This window comes from Eulemur rufifrons, chromosome 17 (assembly GCF_041146395.1).
Source record: "Eulemur rufifrons isolate Redbay chromosome 17, OSU_ERuf_1, whole genome shotgun sequence".
NCBI lineage: Eukaryota > Metazoa > Chordata > Mammalia > Primates > Lemuridae > Eulemur > Eulemur rufifrons.
In genome coordinates, this window is record NC_090999.1 from 88272161 (window position 1) to 88296317 (window position 24157).

At 42.9% G+C, this 24157-nt stretch overlaps 1 protein-coding gene across 1 annotated transcript in view; it reads left to right on the forward strand.

Moving 5' to 3' along the window:
* PRDM6 (PR/SET domain 6) overlaps positions 1-24157 on the forward strand; it is a 96323-nt gene that overhangs the window by 66519 nt on the left and 5647 nt on the right. Inside the window, exons 4-6 of the mRNA XM_069492439.1 lie at positions 2385-2509; positions 14002-14344; positions 22794-22970. Of these exons, the coding sequence (XP_069348540.1) occupies positions 2385-2509; positions 14002-14344; positions 22794-22970 (645 nt within the window). The remainder of the gene's footprint in view (positions 1-2384; positions 2510-14001; positions 14345-22793; positions 22971-24157) is intronic.

A 24157-nucleotide genomic window follows, 5' to 3' on the forward strand; every position in this document is an offset into this window, starting at 1 on the left:
TTGCTCTCTGAAGGTCTCCGGTTCAAAAGAAACATATTTGGGGAGCGTGCGACTCACTGCCTTGGTTTCCACTGCAGTTTTATTTCATTAAATGATGGTTTAAATGAAGCAGTGCAAGACGGTATTCTGTTACACTGTTGTATAGGGGCTTTGCCCACCTTTATTACAGCTGCATTTCTGTCCTGAGGTTTTTATAAAACTCTGAGCTAGACAATTAGTAGAGATTGTACTTGTCCATTCAGCCAGAGATAGTTTGGCTGGCTCCGTTGTGAGTACCCAGGGTACACTTGGGGTGAACTCCGAATTTGGGAAAACAAGAAACCCGTTCGAGGAAGGTGGGCACGAGTAAGTCATCGCCTATCTGTCAATATTAAAGTGGATTTTACAACTCCCCTTTCATGATGGTGCTTAAACTACGAGCTCTCTCTGCCAATCTGTTTTCGATTACTTCAGATCTTTATAAAATGAACTACAAAAACACAATTTTAAAAACTGGCATCCATCACCAGTGACCAAGTCCAAGAGTAAGAAAATAGAAAAGTTGGACCCTGAAGAGCCAGCCTAATTTTTATTGTACATGAATGTCCTCTTCACAAAAAGTCAGCTGGTTTAAATTCATTCTGTTATGATTTGTAATATCTAAATGGAATTTTCTTCAAAGCACCCTTGATTGATTGACCCTTAGCTGAACGTTTTGTTTTTATTTTGAGGCTGACAATAATGTTTGTTGGCATGTGTTCTGCTTCAACTGCGTTGGGACGCCATGAAGCTATCTTTATGAGTCATCCAACCACAATACTAAATACATGTCAGCAAAGGAAATATTATCTGAAAAGGGAAAAATCCCTTTGATGTGCTTCAACATGCAGAGATTTCTGCGAGTTTTGGAAGCTCTGCCCGCTTGTAAGGAACGGTGTATGCTTACACATTTTTTTCCCCCTTTCGGCCTACTCTGTGTCTCAGAAGACCACCCATTGCTCGAAAACAGTTCTGCTCTTTCAGCGGCAAAGTGTGTCATTTGGTTTTAGCACATTCATTTGCCGGGCGCTGTGTTTATATTAAGGGAAGCCAAACCGAGAGATGAAATGTTACAAGGGTGAAGTACAAAGTAGACTCAATTTTTCTCAAGTTAGGAGATGCCAGTGATTTATAGCCCGGCTCCAATTTTGATTTTTTTATGTAGCAGTGGAAAGAATTAATAAAATGCACAGCTCTTCGAGATGCAGAGGGAGGAAGGGTAGCGGGGTCGGACAACTGGCTGGAGTTTTTGTCAGATATTCATAGAATGTTGGGAAAAACATTCTGCTTAGCTAGCAGTGCCCTCGTGAGACAGAATGGCAGCAAGTAAGGAAAATAACAAGATAAATGAAATTTTTGCAGCTGCAAGTAAAATATTGAGAATCTGCACTTTTTTATTGATCTTTATGATCCTATTGCCAAGAGCCACTTTGTGGTGACAAAATATGTTGACAAGTGCATATCTCACTGCCATGAAAAATGTGGAGAAGGGTTTGCCTTATGTCTGCACTGTTATACAAGGAACAAATTGCCCTGCTACAGCCAATTCCTTACAGAAAGGAGAAATTTAAGGCCCACCAACCCTACACACTTTTATCTTGAACTTGAGGCTAATATTTGTAGCAATTCTTCATTGAGAAAACCAGTCGCACTCTCCTCATTTTTTTTTAATCTGAAGATTTTTCTTTACAGTACCAAAGCTGTTATAAAAAATGTTTATTTCTTGGTTCCTTCACTGTATCATTTCAGAGTGTAATCTTTCAGCCAGAGTAAAGTGCTCGTCTTGTATTTATTGAATTTCCATTCATTTCAAATAAGAGAGTTTTTCTCTTCTCCTGTATCAAACTTTACAAGAAAGGCAGTGAAGAGGATTTTTATTTCTCTTAGTCCTTATATCACAAAGCTGCTTAATTTTATTACAAATTCGGGAACTCCCCATGCCAAATTGCAAGAATACACTTAATGCTTTTCCTTCAAATAAGAAATCAATAGTATGTATTTATATATGAGATTGGGGCACCAGTGTCTTTGCAATTTGCCAAGAGAGAGAATTTTCTCATTAGTGTGAGATGGAATTTTTTTTAAAAAATGAACTCTTCCTTTCTGCTGTCTCTTGGGCCAAATATCTGTCTCTTTAGCCAAGACGTGCTATGGAGGGACACTGTGGAAATAAACTGTGCACTGTTTATCGTACTGAGTTATGGGCTCTAATTGCTTGCTGGGGACAAAAAGGTAGGTGTAGATTTATCACAAACAGAAACTGTTTAGGTGGAGCTGGGCAGAACTTTTGGGGGGCAATAAAAATGTGGATGGGGATACATGAGTCCTATGTATCACTAAGCTGGGTTTTCTTTTGTTTTGCATAGGTCGAATATATTCTACCGAGCCTGTGTAGATATCCCCAGGGGCACCGAGCTTCTGGTGTGGTACAATGACAGCTATACGTCTTTCTTTGGGATCCCCTTACAATGCATTGCCCAGGATGAAAACTGTAAGAATTTATTTTAGCTCTGAATTCACATCTCAAAATACCTCTTTCAAAGCTAACTTTTTAAGAGTGTTTTCTGAAACTCCTGAAACATGGTTTGCTATGATGTGTAACGCAAACATGCGCAAATCTGTTCCATCGTTTTCTTTTCCCTGTATGTCGCTTGCTTTCTCACCGGGCACCTTAGTCTGCGCAGGCCGATTCTTCTTCCCTGTTCACAATTTCAAAGACTGCCGAGTTTTAAATAATAGCTGGTGGCAAAGTTAAGCCACTGAGCACCTACTATGTGCCTGGTTCTATGCTTGCCACCTTAGAAGGTTAGAAGAGCAGTGAAAGATACGACTTCTGCTCTGAAGGGATCCACAGTCCTCTTGGAGCTATACTGTATGCAAAAATGAAATAATAAGAAAACAATGCCGTTTGATCAGGGGTAAGAACCCCTGCAGTCAATTGGGTACATGCTTCCTCCTATGAAGTCACTGGAATGAGAAGTGATAGTAAAAACTGTAGATATGTGACTGAGGAATTTGTGTCTTTCTAAATTTTTTGTCTAAAATCGTGTCTAGAACCAGGTAATTTTCTTACATCTTTATAATCATGCTAACCATTATCTTTAAAAAAATAATTTAACATGTAGACAAATGTGAGCTTGCAGCAACTTTCACTTAAACTTCATATTTTTGTTTTATCAATTCTTTGGAAAGTATTATTAAATAATTTCCAGTTTTGGGAACAGAATTATGTAATTCTAATGTGCTTCAGTGAGAAACACTGGTTTCAGTGATGCTGTGTTTTCTTGTCACCAAATTGACTAATTTGTGAACTGATAATTTGATATTATGCTACCAAAAGAAACAAAGATAACAGATATATTTTGTTATTGGATAAGAAACTTCATTTCGGAAAAAAGTATAATTTTCCTTTTTTCTTCTCCACTTTCTCTCTCTCTCTCTCTCTCTCTCACACACACACACACGTGAACTTGATTTAGAAATGTTCATATTACTTCTGATCAGATATTTTTTTCCCATATTGGCTTAAATTTCTTTATCAAAAGTAAAATCCTCGAAAAGCCTATTACTATCAACGTTCCTTTTCTATTTTACCCTAACCCCAAACCAATCTCAAATCAAAAAATGAATCTTTGGACCTATAGTACATTCCTCTTACTTCCCAAGTTTCCATTGGAAAGTTTCTTTTCTACAGTGATACTGCTGTTTGAGGGAGTGTCTGTTTTCATAGGAGAAAATCTCAGTGTTGGACATGAGTATGTGGTTGGAGTCAGAGGCAGATGTGGACATGGAGGCCACTGTGCTCTGGTTTGCCCAGAATTGCTCCATTCCTGAAACCCTCCTGAAACTAGATCTAGGTCCACACACAGAAAAACACCAACTTCAGCCCCCTAATCTGCTGACATGGGCTTGTCTGTGTGTTGGAACCTTGACATAACCTCACCTTCTAAAGTGTGGAATTTGATCCAAAAGGATTCCAGAAATCCTTTGAGGTCCTCTGTCTCCTCCTTTAATACAACCTGCTATATGCCCTGAAGATGTGTGGTGTGTGTGTCGAGGAATGTCTAGGAGTAAACATATCAAGGCCTAGAGTTCCAAAGTACATAGCACATAGTCCAAATAGTCACCCATTCATTCATTCAGTCATTGCTCAGATATTTTACCATGAGCCAGTGCCGTTGCTGGGTGCTGCAAATACAGAGTGGACAAAGCAGGCAAGAATTCCCACCCTCATGGAGCTTACATTCTAGTGGACAAAGGCAGATTATCAGCAAGTATGTAAGTGAACACATAGTTTGTCAGAGGGTGATAAGTGTAGTAGGACTGGATAAAGCAGAAAAGGGGTCAGGGGTGCCAGGAGTTGGGAGTTACCATTTCAGAGAGTGATCAGGCTAGGCCCCATGGCAAGGTGGCCTTTGGGCAGAGACTTAAGGAGGTGGAGGGACAAACTGTGTGTTAATGGGGGGAAGAGCATTCCAGGCAGCCAGACTAGAAGTGCAAAGGCCCCAAGACTGAAATGTTCCTGGCGTGTTGGAAGAGCATCACAGAGGTCAGCATGGGTGAGGCAGAGTGAGCAGGGTAGGGAGAAGTTAACTTAGACGTGGGTGGGTGCAGGGGCAGGGACCTTGGAGGACTCTGGAGGCCATCGTCAGGACCCTGGCTTTGCCTCTGTGTAAGCCCAGTGGCGAAGTGGCCTGTTGTAGAGTTTTGGGCAGCAGAGTGACCTGACGGGAGTTTTAACAGGGTCGCCCTGTCTGCTGAGTGGAGACTGGACAGTAAGGGTGCGGGGGGAGCGGGGAGTCCGGCTAGAGGCCCTCGCAGGAATCCAGGGGAAGATGATGGCGGTTTGGAGCAGTGTGGTGGAGGTGGAGGTGCTGAGAGGTAGCTGGATTCTGGATATATTCTGAAAGCAAAGCCAGCAGCATTTTCTGACACATTAGATGCCGAGTGAGAAAAAAAGAGGAGTTGAGGATTGACTCTGAGGCTTTTGGTCTGAGGATCGCAGGCAGAAATGGAAACCGTGGCTTGACCACTTAGGGAATGCGTTTCTCACCTTTGACACGGACCTGTGAGTGGGACACTCACATCCTCACGTTGCTTCTCCCTCTCGATGCTGTTACACGGACAGGAGGGACTGAGAGGTTGGGGTGGAGCATTCTGGGGTCACAGCACCTGACAGTGGGTGTCAAAGAGTGTCCCACCTGGTCTTCAGGTTCAGTGCAATAGTGCCAGAAATGTACTTTCTGGAAACAATGCATGGTTTGCTTTCAGGCCTTTTTTCTGTTATAGTCCAACCTGTGTGAAGCATCCTTGAGGGTGATGATTAGAGTATTGAATAAATTCTACCAGGGTGTATGTTATATCATTTAGCACCTGAAATCCTTGAAAGAAAATTGCCGAAGCCACAGGAACGTGAAGTATCGTGGACTCAGTAGGAAAACCAACCAGCTCTTTTGGGTTCAGTTCAGAGCACTAAGTAAGCATGGAGGGAAGTTTAAAGGGAATTAAGCCATCAACTAAAATGCTCAACAGGGACAATCCTCCTTTCCCCTGAGAGTATTACAGGAATTTTATTTCAGTTCCTGTTTCAGATTCATATATCTGTCATGTGATTGGCCACCCAGGAAACCAGCAGAAGCCTCCATCAGATAGTGTGGGGAGATATATGACTCTGCCTCTGCCCTGAGATGGATCCTCACTGCATGTGATGAACGGAGAGACCTGGGAATGCTGTATAATGAGGATTCCTTATTCCGTGCTGAGAAAATACTCTGTGATTTAAAGCACAAATGTGTGAAAGGGCATGGACAGAATAATTTAACAGATAGCCTTCCACAGGCCTGAGTAATTTAAATCATCTCCACCAGATTAGCAATTCTAAGACAATTTTTATCCCACTGAGATAAACACAGAATAAATTAGGTACCTTAGAAAGAAGCTTGAGATCAAAGACTTATTAGATAGAATACCTCCACAGAGCCTCCTTATAGTTCTAGGCACACAGTAAACAATTAATAAATGCTCACTGGATAAATATTGAGAATTTTTATTGCCATTATTAGAAGGGATTAAATGTTTTCACTGGATTTTTCTTTGTTAGTGAAATTGGTACCTGGACCAAGATATTCAGGGAAATATGATTTTACTTAGTGAATAATACTTATTAAGCACTTTCATTTATAAAAATATAATTTTCTTCCCATGGTTCTTTCAACACTGAGAGTACACATTTCCCACGGAGCGTGTGCGGGGGCCCAGGCTCTGCAAGGCCCCCTCTGTCGCAGCCGGAGCAGGGGGCGGCCGTGGCACGCTTACCGCCCGACGGGCCATTGAAAGCCGGCTTGACTCAAAGAGAAGAGAGCATTTCACACAGGCATTTGGGTTCTGGAAGCAATTCCTATGTTATTTTCTTTTTTAAAAAGTCATGGTTATAAATGTAATAGAGCCCCAAAGACAGAGCCGCCCCGGCCACTGCGGGCTTTCAAGAGAGCCCGGAGGCCGCCTGTGTCGACAGATCGCATCCGCGAGGAGGAGTGAGGCTCCCCAAGGCTTCCAGGGGGATTAGCTCCTGCAGAGTCCAAAGACCGTAGTGTATTCATATTCGTTTCAGAGGAAATTTAAAAAAAACCTGGGAATAAATGTTAAACAAGTCTTCCTGCTGCTTTTTCTGCCCGGGCACATGAAGCTGAGGTAGCAGAATGTGAAACTCGAAGGCGATGCGGGAGTTGCCGCACTGGATAAACCCTGCCTGGAGGAGGCCAGCCTGGTTCCTTTGATTTTAAAGAGCAGAAAACAAAAAGGGAGCCCTCTGCACAGTGCCCCTCTCCTCCCACCCCTAGTCAACCAACAGTGAGAGCAGGGGCAGGGTAAAGGAGGCCCTGCTCAAGCCCTCGCCTGCAGCCTTCAGAAGATCACAGTGTAATTCAGCCCGTGAGACGACCTGTGTGCAGGGCCCTGCAGGAGGTGTTGTGATGCGTGCAAAAACCCAGGCCCTATGTTAGAGGAATTCAGTGTAGAAGAAGGCACATAAGCACACAGCTACAATGGAAAACACAACGGGGCGTGAGATGGCCACAGCACCAAGCCTGAGCCAGGCCGACTGTTAATGCAGTTGGAAGAAGTCAAGGTTCCCAGCCCTTTGTGTACCATTTGAAGTGGAAATTGGACTCCTTGTGTAAACCAGGAACCAGAGGGTACTATCCTGTCCCTGAATGGGGACTGGAAATATGTTGCCCTCAAGCCAATGAACTGTCCATCTTGGGCCATTGGTGAAAACAGGCACACTAGAAAAATTAGCCCTGGCTGTAGGATGGTGTGAGGCTTGATTTTGCACCACCTGCCAGGTATGGCAACCCTGGGCCAAGAAACCGATATACAATTTGGTCTAGAACTGTTGAAACCTGTAGGTTCCCAGATGAAGCAGAGGAGGAGCCAGAGGGTAGCAATGTGTTTGCATGGGATGCCAATGAGAGGCAACACACTGAAAATGTGATCACAGAGAAACATGGCAGAAGACTCAGGGATGTCACTGTCATGAGAGATTTGACTTTCTGGGACTGTAGGATGTTGTGGTTTGCTGTCTCCATCCTTGCTACAGGATAGAGGTTCTCATTCTCCAGGCTCATGGCTGACGTCTCTGAGAGGAGTTTGTCTCTAGGAGTCACCTTCAGCCCAAGAGAGCGACCTCACCCTTGGCCATCCTTCCTCCCAGTGGTAGCCCATGTCCCATGACTGCTCACTGTGGGACTAGCCCCCTTGCCTCAAGGCGGGACAACTCTGGAGGACTTTCCCAGCCCTGAGCTGTTAAGCTCCTTTCAGCCTAGTCCTCCCCAACAGGTGTGGATGCCAAGCGCAAACCCCAAACCCCAAATCTCCATTTCAGAGTCTGCCTCCCAGGTGACCTGACTTAAGATAGGTACTCCCAGATTTATGTCTTCAGTGCTGACCTCTTTACTGGGCCCCAGACTCCTGTCCAACCGTGTCTGCAACATCTTCACTTGCGTGTCTCACAGGCACCTCAAACGGAGCGTATGTGCCACTGACCCCATTCTGTTCACTCCCACAGACTGCCTCACTCCAGCCCAGCACTTCTCACTCTCGTTCACCTGGGTGCTCTTGCTGGAAGCCTCAGCACCTCACTCGTGCCGGCCCTTCTGTCCATTCATTCACCAGGTCCTGTTGACTACGTATTCTTAATGCATTTCTTCTCCTCATCTCTGCTACAACTGCGTGATCAGTGTCACCGTCCACTCGGGCTTGTCCCCTGCGGCAGACTCCTCCCAAGGTCTCCGCATTTTGCCGCTTTAGTATCATGGCAGCCAGAGTGAAGTTTCATTGACTTGCTGATTTTATTGTTTCAGTTTATTCGCTTGTTACATAGGGGGCTGGGTCCCATAGATCAAAGCCCAGAAAGTGCTGTGGACACACAGGTCTCCTTCCAAAAGGCGATTCATAATCTTGACAGGTTCTCAGGCATTCTTTCCAGAGATAATTTCTGCCAGTTCAAGCATCCAAGTATATTCTCCCTTTCCTTTTCTGACTCTCACTCCCCCGCTCCCCTTTTTATGCAGATAAGAGCATACTGTTTATACATTGTTCTGCACTTTGCTTTTTCGTTTATCAATATAGAGTGATGATGCATTTAAAGCTTAAGTTTGATCATCTAACAACATAGCTTAAAACCCTTTTTTGTCTTGCCATTACTCTTGTGCTAAATGCCCAGTTCCTTGATAGGGTAGCTTGTGGGCCGCATTCGGTCTCCAGAGACATTTTGCGTGGCCCACATAGTGTGTCACAGGGTCGGAATCCAAGTGTCTTTGGACTGGCCCTGCCCTGTTGGGTTTGCTGCAGCCCTGCAGTCCTTTGTTGTGCTCCCTGGCTCCCCACCCCGTCACGTATTTCCATGGCCCGTCCGGCTCCCACGGGCACTGGCGACTGCGCTGCCTTCCTCTCCAGCCTCGGCTGCAGCCCATCTCCCCTTCTCTCTCGGGCGCCATTGGCTCTCCTTCAGCTCCTTCGGCGCCCTGAGCTCCTTCCCGCCTACGCGTGGCACACGGACCCCACCGCGGAGTTGCTGATGCTCCGTCTCCCTGCGTAGCCTTTGCCTCCCTGTCTGGCGCCCGTGCACCCTTCAGGACTCGGGGACCCTCCGACGCCAAGTTTAGCCATCTCTGATTTACCATTTCCTGCCATCCCTTTCTTCTCTCTCCTAGCACGTGCCACACTTGTGGTTCTATATTTTGTCGATTCTAAAATTTGTATATTTTTCACATCTTAATCTTGCTGAAACTGGTAGGTGTCTTGTAATTTAATGGTGACTGACAATTATAATGGTGAAATTACTGGAATGATAGAGTTGATGGAAGTGAGTAACTACTTATCTGTAAAAACATCAGCTTATGTCTGTCTTTCCCACTAGAGTTCATGTACCATGAGGGCAGGACTGTGGCTTTCTTGATCCCCGATATCCACGGACCTAGCACAGTGCCAGGCATGTCACATGTGCTCAATAAGCATTTGTGGACTGACCGAATGGACAGAGGAGTAAAGTAGGACTTGGTTTTATGGATCCTGAATTTGCCTCCCTTAGTGTTTATTTTGTTGTTGTTGTTGTTATTGTTTGTTTGTTTGTTTTGAGACAGAGTCTCACTTTGTCACCCAGGCTAGAGTGCAGTGGCCTCATCATAGCTCACTTCAACCTCAAACTCCTGGGCTCAAGTGATCCTCCTGCCTCAGCCTCCTGAATAGCTGGACTACAGGTGTGTGCCACCACGCCCAGCTGATTTTTTCTATTTTTTGTAGACATGGGGTCTTGCTCTTGCCCAGACTGGTCTCGAACTCCCGACCTCAAGTGATCTTCCTGCCTCGGCCTCTCAGAGTGTTAGGATTACAGGCGTGAGCCACTATGCCCAGCTTCGATATTTTATTGATGAATTCACATTCTTCTTTGACTGTATCCTTCAAAGCTTTGAGAGTTGTCCTCTTTCTCTTAATGTTTGCCTTTATAGCCTGAAAGGATTTGCTAGCTCAATGTTGCTTCATGCAGAAACCACTTAATCTTTCTGGTCATGCTAGCTAGCCATCTCTGCAACTTTCCCAGTTGTCTGTATTATCTTTCTTGAGTTGGGATGAGATAGTGTTTTCTGCTTCATGTCCTGTCCTTTTTCGGATAATTTCCTATGTTAAACTTTTGCTTGTTATAGCCAGTGAGGCTGACATTTAAGAAGAATAATTTTCTGTGTCTTCAAAAAAGTTCTGCTTTGAAAAACATTATACCTTTTAGACTTCTAGGGTCCTGTGGAAGTGTACAGGAACCCTGTGGGCAGCTTAAGATCAAATATAGTTGATTCTGTGAAATTATTGATTCCTATCCTTATTTTTTCTTTTCTTTAAATTATGTGCTCACTTTCATTCTGTGGGCTTGAATTTATTCATAAGTACGGTAAAGGACCGTTTCAAAAGTAGAGTGCAAGTGTTGCCACCTATAGCTGGAAAACATATTATATTTGTTTTGGGGTGTCCTAGAAAAGGAAATAATAAAATGGAGAATAATTCTATTCCAGCCATTTCTACTCTTTTTGCTTAAATGCTATTATCATTCACTCAGATCCCACACATCTTAGATTATTATGCAAACTTTTAGATATATAAATATAAATTTTTCATTATTATCATTTGACATTGATCAGTAAACTTACAAAACTTACAAAAATTCATTGGCCCACAAATTCTTTTGTTTTAATATAAAGGTTATGTGACCTTAAGAATTTTAAAAAATTGTTCGATTAGGTTACTTTCTAGGAGTGTGAGTGAGAAGCCAGCATCCATCATCGATACTTAGAGTACTATTTGTATTATTTCTCCCTGAAGGCATTATATTCCTCTTTCCAACAGGGACACTTCTGGCCAATTTTCCCGCTCTCCTGCATGTTGATGACATCTTTATTCCACAGTCTTCCCGCCATGCGTCCCTTCCTGTTAGTCTAAAATTTCCTGGCCTGCAAGAGCTTGGTGTTGCCTGAAACCTTGTGGGTTTCCCTGTGTTTTGCTTCCTTTAGATTAGTAATGAATGGGCTAAACAAGATGGTTTTACCCTGATCTCTGGCAGTGCTGATGTTTTTATTTTTTATTAAAAAAGTACCAAAACATGGTAAAACATACCTTCTTATTTTTCAAAGCCTGCTTACAAAGTAACAATCTGTGTGCCAAAAACGATTTTTCAAAGTGTAAAAAAGGTCCATAAATTCCTTATGGATTATACTCCTTTGCCTCAGAAGTTCAAATGATACATAAATATTTATATATGGAACATAGACATATATGCATACATATGTATGTGTATATAGATATATATAACTTACTTGTATATATAACATATATGTTTATGTATATGATACACACACAAAGCACTGTACTAGCTGTAAATTGTCCTTTTGATTTTCGAAACACAGCTAATGAGCAGAGATGGTATGGGTATACGGTCAGAAAAAACATTTCCTGGAAGTCAGAAAGCTAAAGCTTGCAGCCTAGATGTGTCCTTAGCTGAATGTGTGACTCTGGGCAAGTTATTGGACCTCCTTGGGACTCAGCTTTTGTCATTTGTAACAGGAGAGGTCGGATTCGATCAGTGATTCTCAGCCCTGATTTCACACTAGAAGCACTTAGGAAACTTTAAAAATGTAGCCTGAGCCCTATTGAGATATTCTGATTTATTGATTTATTTAGAGACAAGGTCTCACTCTTTCACCCAGGGTAGAGTTCAGTGGCACGATCATAGCTCACTAGAGCCTTGAACTCCTGGGCTCTAGCAATCCTCCCTCCTTGGCCTCCTAAAGTGCTAGGATTACAGGCATGAGCCACTGCACTTGGCCTGATTTAATTTTTAACGTTTCTCTTCTTTGAGTCTAATGTGAAGTAGCCAGGGGTAAGAACTGCCAATCAGACAAGCTCTAGGCTCTCTCCAGGTCTGCAAGTCTCTTGCTTTATTTTCCCTTCCTAAGACAGGCTGGGCCATGCTGACCAGAGCCCTGCAGACAGAGGTATTCCTCTTGTCGGATTTGTTTAACATGTGATTCTGCGGAACACTCTGAGCTGAAGAACCCTTAGGCAGCACACATCCCCCTTTCTGTCCTCACACAGTGCCTACCTGTCCACGCAAGCACAGAGCCTCATGGCAACCTCTACTTGAGGACGCTTGAGTCCTCCTGCCACGCAGGAATCTCAGTGGTGGTCTGTGGCAGGGTGCAATGAAAGCTCCCCGTTCACGTGTTTCCTTCCCTGTGGCCTTGAACCAGCGGCCAACGGCCATAGTTGGCGTGATTTTGTTACTTGCTGTCACCAGTCGTTTTGCTAATCATCCTTTTCAAACTTTTTGGTCTCTAATTTCACTCTCTTGACTACCCTGTAATTTTTAATCTCTTTGACCCCCTGAAAGGACCAATAAATACAGTAGTTACTTTAAAAAAGAATAATTTTTTAAGCCTATTAAATTCTAATCACCTCTGGACCTATGGAATGACCAGACAATCCTTGATAAATATTACCACAATATAATGTTTTTAAAAGGAAAAGTGAATTTCAAATGTGTTAGGTTTCCTTCCTCAACAGTGTTTCTTACTTCTAGTTCTTCCCCCACGCCCCTCCCCCAGCGCTGAGGCCATCGCTCTCATGCCAGTCTCCTCCCCTTCTGGGATAAGAGGAGTGGCAGCTGCTGTTGAGGGGGGCCTGTGATGAGGACTTGCATTGTCTCATCTAAACCTCAGGAAAGGGGGCTCCAAGAGGAGGAAACAGGGCTCACAGAGCCTAACACCTATGGTGTGTCAGCCTGGGGTCAAGCTCTTTAGTAGATGCTATCTCTGCGTTGTCTCATTCAGTCCTTAGAGTGACTGTTTTACATTTTACCAGGGACCAGATCATGGATTTAGATGTTCCATCCTTGCCCAAGGCTAGTAAATAGTGGAGTTAAAATCGAGGCCATCTCACCCACCATGCACCATGCTGCTGTTATTTTTAGGAGTATTGATTACTACCATTGTCCTCATTTACAGATGGGGAAACTGAGGCACAGAGCAATTTCATAATTTTCCTAAGATCACCAAGCTAACAAAAGGCAAAGTCAAGATTGGAATCTAGGGCTGTCAGATTCCAAAGCTTGAGTTGCACGCACCTCACTCTGTTGCCTCCCACTCTTACCTTGTCCCCTGTGCACCTGTCTGTAAGTCAGGCCTCACTCAAGCTCTCCCTGCACACTGGTACTTTTCTCTGGCTATTCCTCTGCTCAGAAGCAGCCTGTGTCTATCTCCTAGGTCTGAAGTTTTTTCTTTATTTATTTGAGGCCCTCTGAGGTCTCTCCCAACCCCCAACCCTTATTCCTGCAGCGCCCAGAACCCATGCCCTGCTCAGTCAGCCTGTCCTCCTTGCCATCCCACCAGCGCACCAGGACTCTCCTGACCCCAGCTTCCTTCATCTTGTTCCCTTCATCTCTTCAATCAGCTTTTCCTGGATGCCTGTCCTGTGCTGGCAAGGTCTGGTGGAAGGCCTGAAATTCTCCATCAGTCAAGCTGAATCCGCTTTCTCTGCACTGGCCGCGGCTACCCTTTCTGGGCAGCACCGCTCCACCCCCTCCCCTCTCCCCTGCTGAGCCTCCTGTCTGAACTCCCTCCAGACGTGGGGTGCAGTGTGGAGCCTCATTACGGAGTCTTGTGTGTGTCAAGTCATAAGCGAAATCCATGAGGGCAAAGACCATGTAAGAACAATCCTGAGCATATATAAGAGTAGTTGCTTAATAAACAGACATTGGATGAGTTACCAATCTGTAATAAGAGTGCCTTCCCCCTCAAATCAAATTGTTTGCTATGATGTTAATTCTGAGTCCAGAAAAACAAAATTTTAAAATGTTGATTTATAGGACTTTTTAAAAGTACGTGTTGTGCTTGTTTTAAGAGCTAGTAAAACTGATCTTCTAAACCGTTGCTGTTCTCCTAGTAAATGTCCCTTCGACGGTAATGGAAGCCATGTGCAGACAGGACGCCCTGCAGCCCTTCAGCAAGAGCAGCAAACTCGCCCCGGCCACCCAGCAGCGCTCCGTCGTGTTCCCACAGACCCCGTGCAGCAGGAACTTCGCTCTGCTGGATAAGTCTGGGCCCATCGAGTCAGGATTTAATCAAATCAACGTGAAAAACCAGCGAGTCCTTGCGAGCCCGACTTCCACGAGCCAGCTCCACTCGGAGTTCAGTGACTGGCATCTTTGGAAATGTGGGCAGTGCTTTAAGACTTTCACCCAGCGGATCCTCCTACAGATGCACGTGTGCACGCAGAACCCCGACAGGTAACCCCGACCCTCGCTGCTCACGGTGTGTTTGCCTAGTGAGACCCACTGCCTGCCTTCCTGCCAGCTGCCGATCGCCGGCGCAGGGCAGGAGGCCTCTGCGTTCTGGAAGGTTGGAGAGTAATGTTAGGCCACTGCTTGGCTTTATTGCTTCTAGGGGCTGCACAGTCAGCCTGGTGGCTGCCGAGAGGAGTCTGCACTTGCTTCCCAGACAATTCTGTCTCAGTTTAAAAGGGAGCAAAATGGAAGGAACCTTTATGAATATCATAGATAGAAAAATGAGGTCAGGATAATCAGAATCCTCTCTGTCTTCCAAAGATAATGGAGCTGGCTGCTGTGCTGCTGTTGCAGTCATTTCAGGGTTCACCTCCAGTGTGCAGTGGGTATGAACTTAATTAAGTACTAAGAGGTAATGAATTGGAATTTTTTGCTTAGTACTATTTTTCTTCAGAGCATGCAAACCTATAAATCCTGCAAAGCTGTCAAAAGGAAATACCTACTCTGCTAGTGATGTGGAGGAAAACAGATGCCACTTATTCAATAAACTAATATCCACACAGAAGAAAAATGTTGACTAGATACCTCAGAGTCAAAGTTGGTTTGAAAGTTTGTCAATAAAGAATTTTATGGCCATGAACTGAGGATGAAATTTAGCTGAACAAGTGAATTAAAATTTCAGGTACTCTGACGAGTGGCACAGTAGATATAATGGAACTATTATTTATGAATCAAAACTGGTTTATTGGACAGTCTTGATAGCCGGGAGCGCAAAAGACAAAAATCAAATTAATTCAATAAGAAAGCATTGCTGGTGTTTTATCTCTCCTTCATGTCCTATGAAAACTTGATTAAAACCAAAATATCTAAGAAGACCATTAAAATGCACCTTGAATATAAAAGCAGAAAATAATTTTTGAAACTAGGAGACTTAAAAGCAGGACTCTAGAATTCTTCTTTTAATTTTGCCACTTACTAACCTTAAGCAAGCCATTTGGCTTTTCTTGCCTAATAATATACACCCAGCTCTTCCCTCCCAGATCTGCAGGATACAACAGTGTGCCTAGAAAACCCAAGCAAGTGCAGGGAGGATGCAGGTGTGGTGGACAGGGCACGGATATTTTCTAAAATAATAATCATCAGTTATAGGGTACATACACACATTTACATGTGTATACATTTTTATTTGTGCTTTTCTAGAAACCACTTGCTTAGCTTCAAGCACTGCTGCAATTAATTAATGTTGAAACATTTACATTAGGGCTGTGAAGGCAGCTGTATCTTCACAATCTTTTATTTTTAATAGGAGAACCCCTTTAGTAAAAATATCAGCAAACTTCTACACATCTTAGTACTGTTGGTTGTAGAGGTGATACAAAAGTTTGAAAATGTTTTCCTCATTCAGAAAGGATTTTTTTTAAAGTTTGCCTTCCTTGCAAGTATACATGTAACCTCAAGATATATCTTCTCCAAGTTTACCATGCATTTTAGTAGTTTTTTTAAATATGAAAGATGACATTAAAAGCTTATCATTATAAACTTGCTTTTTAAATTGAGTGAGTTCAGATTTACAGATCTATTATTTGCAAAGGCTCATTGTAGTCATAATAACTAATCGTGCCAGGTAACATGAAATAATAGTTTAAAGTTTCTGGATACTGGAACTCAAAGCCTAGCTTTGAGGATATGAGTTCATGCTGAATGTCATATAAACCAATGAAACTATTTCATGGTAAACAGAAAGATACTGAGACAGACTGTTTTGTCTGATCATAGTTAAACTTAGAAAATCATATGTATGTAGTATGTCCCTGTGAAGTCTGTCTTGTAAAATAATAGTGTCATGATTTATAATACATCTATGTATCCTATCAGAAAAATATCTAAAGAAAACCCTTATATGTACAAAATACACTTCCAAGAGAGATTCGTTAGATCAGTGCTGGTTCCAAGCTAATTTAGAGTCATTGGCAAAAACCTAGGTGGCCTGAGACTCCTGTCCTGTGCTAGACCCCGGTGGGCTTAGTTGACTCAGACGCCCGGGTGTGGTGTGGCCGGCATTCCCAGATAAGGGGAAGCAGTGGGTGCTTGGTGTCTGGGAAACAGCCGGAGTAGGATCGAGTTCCTCAAGCAGTGGGTTCCTGCTTCTCCCTTCCCTGCACTTTGTTGCTGAAGACTGGAGAGGTGACCACCATCATTCATGAGTAAGTTAAAATTAAAAATTATGATTTAAAACAAATCAGTCCCTTTATAGGCAAAGTAATAAAGTACAATGTTTCTTAGTAACAATGGGGAGATGCTTGCATTACACCATCACGTCTGGGTTGATTATTGGAGATAAGAGGACTAGAGGGCCTTGTCACTTTGGCTGACTAGTTTTAGTCTAGATACATAATTTTCTTTTAGTATATAGGACTGGAATGACTTTTATGTGCCAGAGCTCAGGATGCTCTCTTTGTATCAGAAAATTTGGAAATAAAAGATATTCTCTATGATTCTTAATCACATAGGTGAATTGCTAAATGGGAGAAATATGCAGAACTACAATGGAATGTCAAATTTGTTCAAGGTAGTTGCTAAATTTGGAATCTTTTTTGTTATCTATGCAGAGACTTACAACTGCTGAGTACAGGTTGAGTATCCCTTATCTAAAATGTTTGGAACCAGAAGTGTTTTGAATTTTGGATTTTTTTTAGATTTTGGAATATTTGCATTATACTTATGGGTTCAGCATGTCAAATACAAAAACCTCAAATCTGAAATGCTCCAATGGCCATTTCCTTTGAGTGTCATTTTGGTGCTCAAAAGTTTTGGATTTTGGATTTTTTGATTTTTGCGTTTGGGATGCTCAACCTGTATACGTATACTCTTTAGTGACTGACTCCATAAATCAGTCAGTTTTTAGTCTTTGGCAGTGTGTACCCATTCAGCCATGTACAGTGGAAAAGCTTAAAAGTCAGAAAGCATTTCCCTTGTTTGAAAAACTCAAATGCTTATATTTTGATAGGAAAATCTTGCTAGAACCAGAGGCAAGAAAGGGAGACATAGAAGACAAAGTCAGAAGATGAACAGGTTAGAGTTTCAAACAGGTCCAAATTTGAAATAGGCCCCTGAATCTGAGGTCCAAAAGAGTTTTCATTCAATGGGCTGAATATTTGACCATGAAACCCCAGATAGTTGAACCTTCATCAAAGAGACTTTGTCTATAATCATGAGCTTTTTCATGTGAGGTACCATCAAAAGGCTATGCCTCAATATAAAGGAACGAGATCGGTGGATGCCGTGGGCTGCCAGCATTTCTGTTTTCCACCACTGCGTTACTCACATTGAACACAGAAAGGACTTCTGTCTGACCTCTCAAAGTAGAAATAAGCACTGAAGATAAAAACACACCCATGAGGGTCCAGGAGCCACAGAACTGTTATTTCTTGATTTTGTTCTGTTACTATGAAACAAACAAAACCAAAAATCTCTTCTTCCTTTTTCCCAGGTTACTGACTTTTTCTGAGTGATTTCAAAGGAAAGAAGCTTTAGAATCTAGACCAAGCAAGATTTTATGTAGGGACTTCATTAACATTTTGGTTTTTGCATAAACTTATTGCTTAGGCCAGGGCAGCTTGACTCACTTTTGCTTGAATGAGAAGTTAGAAATCCCTTTTCTCTTCTGTTTTTCTGCTGCAGAAACTCTCAACACTCTCACTGGGGCGGGGGGCGTCCAGAAAGGGGTAAGCAAAGCCTTCAATCACAGTGGATTATTTTCTGATGAATACATTCTCTTTTATTTTCTGCAGAAAGTGTCTTTATAATGCCTATCTTTATTTTGCATCTTTTTTCTTTTCCTTTCTCCTTTTTGAGTATGCCACATAGGGAAGGTCTGCCTTCAGCCTCCAGGGCACACCGTCCGTCCACATGGGTGCTTTCAGAATTCTTGTTTGCAGTGGGCTGTGGTGAGACCAGAGGAAAAAATGACCTTAGGAAGGTGCTATTTGGTGGGAAGAGCCTGGAGACAGTCCATCAGCACAGTAGTTTCGTAGAATGCAGCAGCGTCCTTGTGTTGTGCTGTTTCTTCCCCCTACCCCCAAGTGTGAAGGTTATCTTCTTTCTAGCTCTGATGTTCTCCAGGCCCTTTGGTTCTGCACTTTTGTCACTGTCCTAAAATATTTTCCTCCTTACATAGGGCTAAGTTCTCTTCTCACTCCACACGGCCAGCAGTGACCTAAGTCGTCTCCCTTTGAAGTCTTGGGAGATTTGGACTTGGGCTGGCTGACGCGGAGCAAGGAGAGAACGTGGCCCCAACTGAACAACTTTCATCCTGGAGGCCACGAGAGAAAAATCAAAGAAGGATTAATAATTTTAAACCAAACCACACTTAATTTTTTTAAATGTTTCCTCCTTTTCCTGTGTTTACACCAAACCAATTGTAGATTCAAAGCAAATGAATTGCACATTTTACTGGAGTAATCTCTGGCAGAGCAGCTGCCGGTGACGGAGCGTGGCGGGGCCTGCACACAGTCGTCTGTCTGCCTGTTTCTGCTGGAACGCTTACCAGCGCTGATGCATGCTAACCCGGTCGACCCCGGCTCTGCCTGTTCTTCCCTATTCCTTTGCTGAGTAAGGAGTACCTTCTAGTTTTCCATGAAGCCAGATATTTCTGTGTTGGAACTAGCCACACGAGGCTCTTTAAATTTAAATTAATCAAAATTAAGTAAAATAGGACTCACTTTCTCGGGTGCTCTAGCCACATTTCAAGTGCTCCACAGCTATTTGTGGCCGGTGGCTCCTCGTGCTGGGTAGCTCAGGTACAGAACACCTCCATGACTGGTCAACACTGCTTGTTAGAGGCCTCAAGTGGCAAAAAGCCATGAGATGCCTGTGATTGTGAGATGTTATCCCTTTGTGAGGTATGCCCATTGCCTTTGCTTTGAGAAGCATGAAATGCTGTATGTCTATGATGATTTGGGGAGAAGAAAGCGCTTTAGAAAGGGGATTACCGTTTAGCTATGCAGTGACATGCGGTGTTTAGCTTTGCTCCTGGAAAGAGTAAAGCCAGACAGCACTCCTGGATGTCGATCCTTGTGAACTCCTTCTGATATGACGCATCAAAAAGAGGCAGAAACTTTGGAGTTGAAATTGATTGTATGCAAAAGTTTAATAAATTTTTACTTTTCAGCCAGACCCCTTGAAATATTGGTGGGAATGTTGGGTGTCAGAACAAAAAGCTGAGTAATGACAACTAATTCTGTGCCCCAGGGGCCTTTCGGCTGTAAATCGAGAGGTGTGGAGTTAGAGTGCGCTAAATGAAACATGCACACATACTCCCAGCTCCTGTGGCCGGCTGTTCCAAAAGGAGTTGTGATGCCTGAGATTCCAAAGTGGTGATAATGCTTTCTAAGCCCTGCTCCTGGGCTTGAAGAGTTAATTCTGTCTTGAAGGTTTTCCTTTGTCCTTAGATAAAACTCTAGGCACACAGTCAATTTTAAAATTACTTTTTAATCATTTTTTTTATCAATTGTTGAAGGAAATATTGAAAATACAGGAAAAGAAGATTTAAATCTTGTCTACTTGCTGTGTGACTTCTGTACTTTCTGAGGGCTTTCTACACGTTTCTAGGCTGAGCGAGACACTGCTGTTACATGGCAGGTGAGGTACATAGTTTAGTTCTAAATTCTGCATAAATTCGGCCTCTGCAAAGATGGATGTGACTAGATGGTCTAAGATCTTACTTTTCGAGGCACCTAAGAATGAAGGAATATCACTTTGCTTGTTGAGATTAACTAAAATAAGGTTTGGTCCTACATTTTGGTACTAGAATTTCTGTTGCTCTGAATTCTCAGCTTTTTACCAATAGGTTTAAATTTTCCATACTCTGTCGAGCATGTACACACACACACACACACACACACACACAGAAAGCTCCATGTACAGGGCACTGGCCAGTGCACGTGATGGAAGATTGAGATCACATTGATGATGCCGTCTCCTGTGAGCTGTGTGTTGGACAGATACTCGGGCAACGTACGTTTGTCTGTGACCTCAGAGCAGGAACAAAGCATGACGAGGTGCGAGAGAGCACCGTGTTCAGGCCATCCTCCTTGTCAGATAGATGAGAAAACAGAGGTCAGGGAAGCCGAGTGGCTTGTCTGAGTCCCACAGCTGATCCGGGTCAGGGGCTGAAGTAGGACGCACCTCTCTTATGTCTCCTGTTCTAGGCCCTTCCATTCAGTCAAGCTGAATTCTGCAAAGTTTGAATAACCGTGCCATATAGCTCACTGGGTCCCTAGCACATGCCGCCCAGGCTGGTGCTGGGCAGAGATGATGATGATGTTTTAGAATCCTATTTTCCTTCCTTTGGTTTTACCTTGTTATAAGAGTTCAACGTAAGCCTCTCTGTGGTCATTTCTGCTCTTCTGTGCATAAATCTTTGCCACTGTGACTGCTAACATAAAAAGGATGGATTGACTTCTGACTGTAAGAAATAAATCACCTCAACTTGACAGCAGAGGTAGAAAAAAAAAAGAAAAGATTAATTGGTTTTAGTTAGTGGCTTATTGTTTATTGTGATAGCTATTAAAAATAGATAACCAGAGGCTAATAAATGTTAATGGTCCCTTCACTATTAGAAAAATCGATTGTCAGTGAATATAGCATATATTAATATATTATTTTGTTTATAATCTTCAGTAACATTTTTAAAAACTCACCCCTGAGAGAATTATTTGTTGAAGAACCCTTTAAGGTTAATGTTTACTACAAAGAACAGATTTGGCAAGAGGACATTTTCATCTACATGTAATTTTAATGGCTTAAAAGTGTTATTTTACAATTGTAATAAAATGCATGTGTAATTTGTCAAGATTGATAAACTCCTTACCAGAGACTTTTATGTATTTCTTTGAAACTTGTTTGAGAGCAGTTAGATAGATTTCTAAATGTAAGTAATTAAAATTGTATAGTATTGAGTTATTGACCAATCCTGGACTATTAATCAAGCTAAAAAATTCTACAATCAGAACTCAGTGTACTGAAGCCTGGTAAAATAATAGTATTTGTGTTCAGTGAGGCAAATAGCCACAATTAAGCAGTTCACTTGACAAATGAGAGGGTACACTTTATTTTGCACTTAATTGAATTGTTGTACACGCTCGGTCACTGTTGTCTCCTGGTCCTTCATTTTGGCTTCTGGTCATTGAAGCTTATACATTTGTTAAAGGTTGAGCAGTTAAGTCCGTTTTCACCGTTGGTTTCTAAATGCAGCCAGAAACGTCTGGCCCACAAGCCAGGGTTTAGTGGATGCTGTTAATATCCCTCATGACAGATTAGTAATTGTCTGAACAGAATTTTTGATAAACAAATTAGAGCCCTGTCAAGGAATGATATGAAATAGCTTCGAATAGGGAAAACTCCCCAGGTTTTATATCACTCACCAGATTCTGCTTAAGTAAGCAGAAGAACTTCTGTAGGGAAGACAGAATTTTAATCTATTTTATGAAAACCAAAAATTGATTGACTTCTCATTAGCTGGAAAGAATATGCTCTGATAATCTTGCTAATTATCAGGTATTTGTCACAACTTCCTTCCATTTGCTTTTGCATCACAGTCATCCTTCTGCAAGCATAGTGACATCCCGTCATTTCTGTGCCGCTCTAAATCATTCCGTGCTACCAGATTAAACTAGAGAGCTGAGGTTCAAGAAAAAGACCCAATGGATAAATATCTGGAGGGGGGAATAGCAAGTGGAAGTCAGGATTTCTTTTACAGAGAGACACATCTGGGTGCACATCTGTGTTCACCTGTGCAAGGCCAGTGGTGGTGCTACAGACAGACTCCAAGACGGTTTAGTATTTATAGAACACGTGTAACTTGCTCACTTGCCTGCTGGCTTACCTGGTACTTAGAATGAGGTCCAGACACCCTGGAATGACCTTGGCATTAAGACCTTATGTCCTGTGAGGACAGTTTATCCTCAGTTTTCTGAACTGACAGGGATCATAGCAACTGCTTTCCCTGTCCCAGAGGATTATTGTGAAGATTAAACTAGATAATTGATTTTGAAGCACTTTGAAAAGTTAAAAGGGCCATGGAAGCCTAAGAGACAATTATATCTTTTTCTCTTGTAACATTCTGCTTAATCAAGTCTGTGCTTGTCAGTGCTCACGAAAGCACACTAATATTTGCCTGGGGGAGAGAAAAACAGGAAAGCAGGGGTTCCTGAAGCAGCGTGATTAATGCTAGAAAGGAATATTCTTTTGGGAATTGGCATGTCTCAGCAGCTCTGTAAATTTTGTTCCTGTGGCAACAAGGAAAGTAGTGGGAACCCAGTGGCCAGAGCCCTATGCTCTGTCTTAAAAACTGAGAAAATGTCACCAAAAAGTTCTGGCCCCTTGTCATGATTCTGACTTCCACTGACCAACGTAGGAAATAATGACCAGGCAGTCTCTTTATTTGTTTCAGACCCTACCAATGCGGTCACTGCTCCCAGTCCTTTTCCCAACCTTCAGAACTGAGGAACCACGTGGTCACTCACTCCAGTGACCGGCCTTTCAAGTGCGGCTACTGTGGTCGTGCCTTTGCCGGGGCCACCACCCTCAACAACCACATCCGAACCCACACTGGAGAAAAGCCCTTCAAGTAAGTAGTGGCCAGCCCTCCACCCTCTCCTTCTCTCGGCCTTGCCCGAGAGCCGGCAGGTGCGTCGGCACAGCGCCGCCTGGCTCAGCCAGGTGGTGGAGAAGGCTGCTTAGAATGAGCAGGCTGCAAAAGAGTCTCCTTGTTTAGTGGCTGACATTTGGAAACTGACATCAGGAAACCTATATACTGGTCCTGGCTCAAGTTTCACAACCTTGGACATGAGATGAATTTTCTGGGTCTATTTTCTCATTATTAAAATAAAGAGGTAGGAGTAAATAATTTTGATATTCTTTCCAGTTCCTGAGGATCTGTGCTTCTAAAATGTTGTCTAGGAGCCACACAGAGCTCTTTCGGCCACCAGCAAGCCCAAGTACCATCATAAAGGTGGCCACAAGTTTAGGACATCTGAGTAATCGCCTCTTGGAGACCTTTAAACCCTTTGGGATTCTGGTGAACTATTTCCTTCTTTTGCCTATGTGTTAGTTTGAACCTATTATAGCAGCCAACTTGTGACTTTTCAGCACATACTTTGGACATCAGATTTACCATGTTGGTGAAAAAAGAAAAGCAAAACCAAATACAGGGTACATTGACTTTTTGAGGATTCAGGGAATGTGGAAAGAGGTGGAACTGAATTCTGAGGGCTTTGGCAAGGTAAGGACATCTGAGCAAGAGAATGTGTTTCTACGTTTAGCGCAGTCATCAAAACAGTGGACATCGGAATCATGCAAGGTGGCCTATTCATTCATCTGTTCATTTGTTCATTCATTTACTCATCCAATTATGTATGTGTTCATCCATTCAGTAAATACTTACTGAGCACCTACTTTTGCACCTAGCACCCTGCTAGGTACAAGAGATACAAGTGAGAATGAGACTGAGCCCCTCTTCCCCTGCCTCATCTTTGAAGATCTCATAGTCGAAGGGGAAGCCCAATTAATAAGCATTACAGGCTAAAAAGTACCTCAATAAGACATGTACATACAAGGTGTCAGAGTAGCACAGAAATGGATTAATCAGTGCTAACTGGGGAAGATGATGTTTAAGATATGTTTTGAAGGATAAGTAGGAGTTTTCCAGACATATAAGGGGAAAGGGTATTTCTGGCAGTCCAAACAGCATATGGAAAGGCTTGGGAGTGTGAACCAGCATGCATGACTGGTCGGTGGTCTCAGAGTTTTTACCGT